The sequence below is a fragment of the Hemibagrus wyckioides genome, linkage group LG17 (assembly GCF_019097595.1).
Source record: "Hemibagrus wyckioides isolate EC202008001 linkage group LG17, SWU_Hwy_1.0, whole genome shotgun sequence".
In the NCBI taxonomy this organism is placed as follows: domain Eukaryota; kingdom Metazoa; phylum Chordata; class Actinopteri; order Siluriformes; family Bagridae; genus Hemibagrus; species Hemibagrus wyckioides.
Genome location: NC_080726.1, coordinates 15,654,382 through 15,664,133, shown reverse-complemented (window position 1 = coordinate 15,664,133; position 9,752 = coordinate 15,654,382). Strand labels below are relative to the sequence as shown.

The 9,752-nt window shown below is 39.9% G+C and overlaps 1 protein-coding gene across 1 annotated transcript; it reads left to right on the top strand.

Moving 5' to 3' along the window:
- The first annotated feature begins 356 nt into the window (after positions 1 to 356).
- Positions 357 to 7,546, top strand: abhd15a (abhydrolase domain containing 15a). The gene is made up of 3 exons (XM_058414550.1): positions 357 to 1,328; positions 3,651 to 4,003; positions 6,965 to 7,546. The coding sequence occupies exons 1-3, from the start codon at positions 825 to 827 to the stop codon at positions 7,512 to 7,514; spliced, it is 1,407 nt and encodes a 468-aa protein (XP_058270533.1). The 5' UTR covers positions 357 to 824; the 3' UTR covers positions 7,515 to 7,546.
- The last annotated feature ends 2,206 nt before the right edge of the window (positions 7,547 to 9,752 follow it).

The window sequence follows — 9,752 nt, the reverse complement described above, 5'->3', positions numbered from 1 at the left end:
AGTATCCTGTTTCAGACAAAAGCATTGATCATCCCTGAGCCATACTCGCGTTTCCCATGATGCACTTGGCGATTAAATCAAGCCATCGCCCTGCCAAAAATCATCACTTTCAAAATATTCACCTAAAATATATCATTTCTTGAATGCCATAATTTTATTTATGTTGAATTTGTGAAAAAATGGTATTGAGAATATAAAGGGCAAAAAACCCCAGTATAGTTCACTTTGCTTATGATCGAAACCTTAGGATGCGATTTAATAGAAATGTCTACTAGGGACTGGATTAAGCAACAGCAGTCGTATGTCGTTATACAGATGTATGCTACATACTGCATGGTGGAGAGAAAGGCGCCTGCTGCTGGCTTTAAAAACGCTGACAGCGTGAGAAGAGCTCCTGCACTGAGCTCCAGCACGCGCGCGCGCGCGCACACACACACACACACACACACACACACTGCATTTCAAAACCTAATGGCGCCAACGTAGGATACTGGTTTGATTTAAAACGCATATGTTTTTGCCTTATGGATACAACTGTGGATGATTTTTGCTCCAGAAATGAAGTAGTCTTAATTAATCGGATACGACAGAGTGAAAGGCATCAGTTTCTAAAAGTTGTTTGAACTTGCACGAGCAGAGAGCGCACTCGCGACTTTTCCCACAGCGGCTTGAGCGCATGGAGCGCGCTTTCATGAAGGGAATGGATTCAGAGCATTGGTTTCTACGCTTCTGGTGAATCTGGTGTCTTTTTTTTTTTTAACGAACCCCACCTCCTCTTTCACCGCCACTGGATTTCTGTGTTTTCGTTCAGAGAGGCCGTTCAAATGCTGGAATGGATCGGCGTTGTTTGTGTCCTCCTCTTGGTGGCCACGGTCTGGCCAGTGCTCAAACATTTGGGAGCGTTTTTAAGGGGGCCTGAAATCGCACGAGGAGAGAGGAGCGCATCGGAGCGTGCAACTGGGACAGAGCCTATTAAAGTGCACGAGCCGGCAGGTGAATCATCAGCCCCTGTCGCGTTCATCTGCAAGCCCTCGGCACTCGCCAAATACCTGCTCAAATACTGCGCGAGCTTCTGCAAATACGTACCGAGCCCGGCGTGGCACTGGCGGGCGAGTCCGTGCTTGCAGACAGTTTGGGGTGCTCTTTGGCCGCACGACTGCGCCGTGCATTTCATCCGAGATTATTTACAGCTGAGTGACGACGGCCTGGTAGCTCTAGATTGGGCTGTTGTTGGTCCGAAGAGGAGGAGGACTTCAAGCAATTCCTCCAGTCCCATCCTTCTAATCATTCCCAACTCTTTCGGAAAGCTGACCAGGAACGTATTACAGGTAATAAGATTAAGTAGTTCATTTTTTCATTTTCCTCTTGTCCGGGTATGCTGTTCGTCCTAAATCAGTACCAGGTCTTATAATTGTGCATGAGAAGGGTAATCTCCAAATCCTAACAAAGCGAGCATGCTCCGTCGCCCACAGCATCTTGTGTGGTATGATCTTGGTATAGTTGTGGTATGGATGGCTGACCTTTATTTTGTTTTGCTGATGTTTTATCCGCCAAATGGGCTATATAGTCAGGGTGAAGAGTCATAAAGCATTACATGATCATGACAGAGAGCTTACAGTCACGATAAAGACCATATAATCATCATGGAATAATATTGAGAAATAATAACACATGATATACCTCTTGCAACGTACAACACAGGGGAAAATGACTGCACACTAAAATTCAAAATGCATGAATGAAAAAGGTGACTGTCTTTTTTGTTACTGGATCCCTTTTACCTATATAAGGAGGATCACTGCTGCAACAGAGACTGGAGACACCCTGCTGCGCGTTTATTTTATTTGGATCGCGTTGCTCTACTTGCATCATAAGGCTGCAGTCTTTGCAAAGTGAGCTCACAGCCTTACAGTCTCCCTGTAATGAAATGATATGCAGAAATATTCTGTGGATGTTGGCGTGCATCACACATTGTGGCAAGAGGAAATGTGGGCTGCTGTTCTTTGTTTGTTTTTGTTTTGTTTTGTTTTGTTTTGTTCAGTAGCAGGCATGTCACATAAGCTTGACAGTTATGATGCCTCCTGCTTGCAGTGTATAAGGATTTTTGTCAGTGATGTTCAAAGGTGAAAATTACACTTTTTTAATAGATCATGATTCTCCAGTGTGTTGCTTAATATCACTTATATTAACCTTATAATAATTAGGTTACAAATGCCCATGGCTAATTAATATGTTTTTTTTACCTCAGGTTTATCTATCTATCTATCTATGAAGATAGTAAGTCAAATGTGGAAGCTATTATCTTCATTTTGCTTGGCAGGTCTGTGATGCTGCTTTGCCGATTGAAAAAGTGTTTTTGGACAGGATAATAACATAATACCATATGAAAAATCATGCCTTAAGGCTCACTGATTGAGGTTTCCCTATTTGATGCTTCCATCTATTTCCTGTCCCAAAACATTCTTGCAAACTGTTTAGTACATACCTTTGCGTACAAATCCGTAGGTCGTGAGTTTAGTGACGTCTGAATTTGGCTCAGCTTCGATGGGATCTGATTGATGCCAAGAAAAAAAAGCAGTAAAGCCCGCTTGTTCATGTCTTTGTGGTTATTTGATTTACTGCTTTCGCTTTACTTAGATTTCAATCGTTCTTCCTTCCCTGAATGGAAGAGTGGATAGTGTTGCACAGGCAACAGTGATAGGCTATTTCCGGTATAACATAAAAATTGAATATATTAGTTAAAACATCTGGTTATAGACCTTTTTCAAAAGACTGTGTTTAAAAAATCAATAGAACCTGAGAGTGCTTTATTAAATTAACTACAGAAGTTTTTTTTTTTAGTGGTGGAATCAGAGTAATGGTTTATATCAGTTGCTCCTCTCCCTTGCTTGCATGCAGACTTGCATTCTGTTTCATATACTGCGTTGTTATGTAGATTAACCTTTGCCCATGGTACAAGGTGTCATTTTGCATGTATGAAAATGATGCTGCTGTGTTTCAGATGGGGCTTATAGTGGTCAGCCCAGCATCACAGACAGCAACCTATACTGTGAACTATCATCATACATACCACCGAATAAAAAACATCATTTTTAAAGGAACTTTAGTCAATATTGCTTTGGGCTTGCTGACTGTGATGGACTGCATCAGGCAAAAGTGCAGCAATTGTGTCTTGTACAAAAGACCTGTAATGAGGTGAGCATTTGAAATAAAAGTCCAGTGTTGGCCTTATTCTGTCTTGTTGACTGAACGCTTGATTTTGATAGATTCTCTGGCTCGTTGAACATGTGAGGAATGTGCTGCAAAGCAATAGTGCTGCTTATCTGAGTCTTGAGCCCCCTTGACAGAATTCCCCATGTGCCTGGTTTACACAGAAAAAATACTGAACAGCATTGACTGCAATTACATGGTCCACTGGTTTGTTTGTTTCAAATAAATCTGGGGCAGCATTCATGCATCAGGATAAACAGAATGTTTCAGAAACACATGCACACACAAACACACATAAATAATTAAATATATATATATATATATATATATCTGAGACTTATGTAGAGGAATATTTATTTTCTCAAACCCATAAAACTTGTACATGTGGAAGAGATCTCTGCCCCCGTGAATAATGGTGTCTGCTTTTTTTTTTTCCACAGCTCTGTGAGGCAGCTTTGAATCATGGCTACCTCCCTGTGGTGTTTAACCGGCGCAGTCAGAATGGTACCCCACTCAGCACCATCAAACTACAAGAGTTTGGTGACCCAGCCGATCTGCGCGAGGCGGTACGCTATATACGGTACCGCCAGCCTGCTGGCCGTGTCTATGCGGTGAGTGAGAGCACTGGCTCAGGCCTTCTCCTGTCATACCTGGGAGAGTGTGGCTCCTCCAGCTACATGACTGCTGCTGCCTGCCTGTCGCCCATCTTTCGCTGTCAGAGCTGGTTTGAGAGTGGTCCTGGCTGGCCCTTCCACTGGGTCCTCCTGCTCTATCAGAAGGTCTGCCTTAGCAGGTATAGTAAAGTGAAACACTTTCAACATACATTATAAACCTACCTACCACTTTACTACTACTACTGAACACCTTAGATTTTAATGCCCATCAAAATGGCAAGGAAAAACTAAATTAATTATTTGGTGGTCACCTGACCATCATGCCCATACAGTATGCACTTTTTAAATATTCATTCCAGATATAACTGTGTCAAACCTTTGCTTTGCGGCAACGGTTTGGGGAAGGCTCACATATGGGTATGATGGTCAGGTGGACACAAACCTTTGGCCATACAATCTGCATACAGTGAGAGACAGTTCTCTCTGTGGATTTTCATGTGAGCGATCAGAGGATCATGGGCATACTGCTTCGAACAGAGAGCAAGGTTAATGTAACACAAATAATCTCTCTTCAAACCTGTAGTGAGCAGAAAAGAAGGCATCTCAGAAGGAATAATAAGCTGAACCTTAAATGAGATAGTATACAATAACAGAAGGCAACATGGGGATCCTCCTATCAGCCAAGAACAGTCTACAGTGAGCACATGTTCAACAAAATTAGACAGATTTGCTTGTTTTGTTTGTGTTTTCTCTCATTCTTCAGCTGTCCAGGACTGCCTATTTTACCCTAATGTCTTTCATCAACATGACTCTTCCATGTTTGGACAGTGTATATAATTTTAGGGACACTTTTGTTTATTAAAAAAATAATTTCTGAGTAAATTTGAGTTTCACTAACCCTTAAATCAAAAGATTGTAGTAGACATGCTGCTGTTGAAGGAAATATACCATAGTCCTTCTGTTGCTATGTGTAATTTGCCAGCTCCTCCTTATCCATTAATGTTAATGGAACGGACCAGATATCATCTGGTTAGTGGATCAGTGATCATTCTCAGCGCAGCCATGAAATGTCATACTGGTGTGAAATTTTTAAAGACCTCAGTGGTGCTGTCGGGTGGAAAGAGAATCCACCAACCAAATTCTCCAGCCTTTACCAATTTAGTAGTCATGAACTTTTCACTGATGAAGGACTAGCTGTTAAAAACCTTGCAGTTAATTAAATGCTTCTGTGCTTGTGTCTCACACACACACACACACACACACAATTACACCCTGAACATGTCTGTGTCACTACTGTACTCTAGACCAGTATGCATAAAGTGGCGCAGAGTAAAGTTTTAGTCATAAGTGACAAAAATTATTAGAAATCATGAAATATGTATCTATACCTAGGCTAAAGAACAATATACAAATATACAAAATGTACAAAAACTATTTATCTGCTTTATGATGGGCAATTATTCAGGATAGTTGGAGAGGTGCCATAGATGGTAATACTGAAATTATACATGCATTATATTTGAGATTCAGAAGGATGTGCTACAACAGATAGATGATTTAGTTCTCAAATACATGCCCCGTGCTGAGCATGAAATGTTCCTTTTTACTTGCAGTTTTAATTAGCAAACAAATACAAAGCAACTCTAGCTGATTGAGACGCATTTATTTCTGGCACATCATGGTCTGGCTGCTTTGTTGATTTGCTCTCATGTATAACCACGATATCATTCGCTTCAGTTGAACCTTCACTAAACCCGTCATGTGTGACCAATCACAAAAAGAGCTACTTCAGCCAATAAGTCCAAAACCAATATTAGTATGAATTTTATGTATGGTTTTGTTATAAATAGACTGTTGTTATAAATAGAAATAATGGACAATTTCATTTCTTTGTGGTTTCTTGGATTTTTTTTTTAAAAAAGCGATATCTACATCCAGAATTTTATAGTGCATTTCATGCTTTCTTGTACTGCAGTGTGTTATACAGCTGGATATGAATCATTTATCATCTCTGCTATCTTTGGCAGTTTTGTAACAGTTTTGTTTTTCATCCTAACTAATCATTCTGAACCATAGTGTACCCAATGTGTGTTTTTCTTCCCCCTGTTATTTTTCATTTGAACAAAGAAGAATTAGATCAATTATCTAAAACAGGCTTAATCTCAAGAACATTTATTCATTTGAAGTATTTACTTTATCCCAGTTAAGGTCACAGTAGTCAGCCTCAAGCATCACACCCACAAACCATTGGCTGAACTTCTGATGAATATTGCACACAAAATTGGAAACACTTCAGGAGTTTTGAAGCAGTTATCTAATTTTTTTTTCACATGGAAGGAGGAAGCTGTCATTTTTACAACTGTGACATTGAGCACTCAAACAGTGGATTTTCCAAATGATGTGAAGTTCTCGGTATTTAATTTGCATGACTTTCTTAAATGAATGATCTGTGGTTGCACATCAGTCTATTTTTGTATAGACACCGACTTTACATTTTGACGCCCTTGAACATGATGCTAAACAAAACAGACTGTGATTGGTTGCTGTACATGTAAGTCAGATGTCCTCTTGGGTGGTCCTTGGCCAATAAAAGCTGCTATGGAGTCCAGACCTTCTGCTGTCAGTCTAATGGTCTGGCTCACTGAGGTCACAATGGATCCATAAGCAATATAGTGGCTAATTAGTATAGCCATGTAATGGCATTTTTTTTGAAAGGTGAGAGGACACAGGAAGCTGATTTGAGAAATAAACAGTGTAAAACACAGTACACATTTAGTAACACTCCTAGCTTTAATTAAGAATTTTTGTACATTGGTTAAAACATTTTTGGACATTGCTCTTATTCCTTGAAAATAGTGTACAAATAAATTCATTAATTTCTATTACTTAGGCACTTCTTTACTATGAGTGCCTTTATTCGTATAAAATATGGTTTGTTATGGGACGCTGGAGTGGGGGAGTTGTACAAATTATGTATTACTGTATACCTGCTGTGCTAACTGACAATGTTGATCTAGTGCTATTGATTTCTATTAAGCTTCTGGTCAGCTCAATAACATATTATACACTTTTAAAGAAGGAAACCTGCTTTTTTTTATCGGGACAAAATCTTTACTGATTAGGTTGAAATTTTCCTGCAGGTACAGAACAGTGCTTGGGGAGCTGATCCATATTGACAGCCTGTTCTCCAGCCGCTCACTCAGGGCCATGGAAGAAGTGCTGTTCTGTCAGTCCGGTCTGAAGGAGGCGCCATCTGAAGGAGCCTGGGAGGCGTACTGGGAACGCAATGACGCACTGAGGGACGTGGACGAGGTGGCAATCCCCGTGCTGTGCGTGTGCAGCCGCAACGATCCGATCCGCGGCGAAACTCGGGCCACGCTACCCCTAGAGCTATTCGAGAGCAACCCTCACTTCTTCCTGCTGTTGACGGAAAGTGGAGGCCACTGTGGCTTCTCCTCTGCCAATGAAGGCCCTGTGCTCTGGAGCCACCAAGCCGTTCTTGAGTTCTTCAGGGCTACCAGCGATTTCTTTGCCGCTGAAGAGCGGGCCAAGGTGGCCGCCAGGCGTCGTGGTGTGAACCTGGGTGCCAAGTCTTTCCGCCACCGCAGCGTGAGCACCTACAAAAGGTTACCTGTCTGCTCACACAACATCCACACCATCTACAACTGGCAGAGGTCTTACACCAGATGATGATTACTGACAGCTTGGAGGAGGGAATTTTTTTTAAAAAAAGTAAATGCATCAGAACATACCAGGCAGATATCTGTATACGTAAGACTGTACACGAGAATGAGTCGAGCACTTTACTAAAAAAAAAAAAACTAAAAAAGTAGTCATGTAACAGAACTCTATGTTCCACGATTTACATGGTGCTTCCTGTATCTCATTCCCTCATCTATTCCTTACGTTCATCTGGACAGCGGCTGTCTGTTGCTGATCTCACTGCCATTACAACATCCTGCATGTAAAATGATAAACAGAATTTTCCATGAGGTAACGCTCTCAGTATGTGCAGCTTCTGGAAGGTGGAGTAATGAGCTGTAATGTTATCACAAGGCCATTACATTCATTCTATAATCCTGTGAGACTGCTGGGATATTTATAATTGCCTTGTTGTCTGACGTTATGTTGTGTGCCGTTAAGTAGTTGTCGGAACTACTGGGGTTTTGTTGACCACACTATGGTTGCGGGGTTCTGTTGTAGCATTCTTGAGTTGTAGCATTCTTCTTGCGAGTCAAACTAGCTTGTGGTTTTTCACTCCAAACACTGACGTGCCAGCCTTTTTTAACTGTAACAATTTACAACACAGAGTTACTGTCAAATCTTTTTTTTGTTTGTTAAATTATCTACATGCTTGATGAAAAAGGTTAATTAAAAGAATTGATCTGAAATTATATACTTGAGATCTTTTTGTTTTTCATTAAAACTGTATTGTACGTGAAAGTTTGTACAGATTTATACAATTAAAAAAAGATTCAGTGCATCATGTCATGTGTTTCCTAGTCATTTTGGTGATGTTTATATCAGACATTCCCCAATATAGATCTAGCCTGCAGTCAGTCTCTGGTAAAATTCAGTGACCCCTGAACCCAGCACTTCCTCTTTTAGATGCAGATAAATTACCTGTCAAGTCTGCTGCCTTTTTTTTTTTTTTTTTTTTAAATCAAAACATCAGTGCAATGAAAATCTTTTGTGTAAACATGTTATTTATAATATGTGTAGGTACTTGTAGGTAAAATCTGCTCACATGGCCAGTGCCTAGAAGGACAATTAAAGGATTTATTTGACTTGCCCTTTAAAGAGAAGCTAGCGTGACAATAATTGTTAAGTCTCAGTTCACTCAGGGTAAAATTGATTCAACTCCTAACAAGCTTTAACTTGCTTCTTCACTGGAGATGCGAATCGTGCCACGACTTCCCAAATCCCAAACTCCTTTCAGAATGCCAGTGGACAAACATGGGCTGGACATTTTATATTGCTCAAATGTAATGGCTTATGACATATAATGCATTACAGACGAAGAATGACTCCGTTGGAAATTGTAATATGCTTACAGTGCCATCTAGTGGGGAATCAAACTAATTGAAGATGGAAACAAATGGAGCAGAGCAAAAGGGTGGACTGTCTAATGCTGTTAAACTTACTGAAAACTCATTATCTTTTGCCAGGCTTTTTTTTTTTTTCCATCTGCCAATATCCAGCTTCATTTATATAATTGTTTTATTCTGGCATAGGAGCAGGGAAGGCAAGAAATCGGACTAGAGGTTTGTTTTAGTATAGCATGAATTGTTATTCTTTTATTCAGTATCCTAGATTTTATTTGTCACATACAGTTATATACAGTATACAACTTGAAGTGAACAGAAAACCTGGCCTACTGTTACTTAGAGTTCATATTAATCAAACTAAATTAAAAATAAAAATGAATAGAAAAATAAGTAAATAAATAAATAAATTATAGATGTGACACCAGTTTTAGCCACACATGCAGTACCATCATTTTTTATTTATCAAAAACCAATTCAGTTTATTTTACTTCAAAATCCAGTAGTCGCCTGACATGCTGTTGATTCTTTAAAAACCATTTGAAAGCTGATGAAACGATACTCTACTGACTTAATCTACTGTGTTTCTCTAGACGTTTGTGTGGTTTAACTGCTACAATATACTTAGCTAAAAACCTTAACCTCAAAAGGAGACCTGTGGGATTTCTAATCTACTGACTTTTTCTTTACTTATAGCTTAACCTCACCAGTGACTAAGGTACAGTATCACAAATCTTAGCAGTAAATGAGTTCAGGCTCATAAGGAGTTATTTCCTGTTTTGCTGAATTATTGTGCATCTTCACACAGGCAGATGTCCTGTGCTTTTTAACCTGTGGCGAAAGCTGTTCATTGTTTCTTCTACCATGATACCATGGCTGTAAA

Excerpts from the sequence above, each read along its gene's own strand:
- abhd15a (XM_058414550.1), top strand. The coding sequence starts at position 825 with ATGCTGGAATGGATCGGCGTTGTTTGTGTCCTCCTCTTGGTGGCCACG. Across the intron at positions 1,329-3,650 it reads TGACCAGGAACGTATTACAG|CTCTGTGAGGCAGCTTTGAA; the intron begins GTAATAAGATTA and ends TTTTTTCCACAG. Across the intron at positions 4,004-6,964 it reads CAGAAGGTCTGCCTTAGCAG|GTACAGAACAGTGCTTGGGG; the intron begins GTATAGTAAAGT and ends ATTTTCCTGCAG.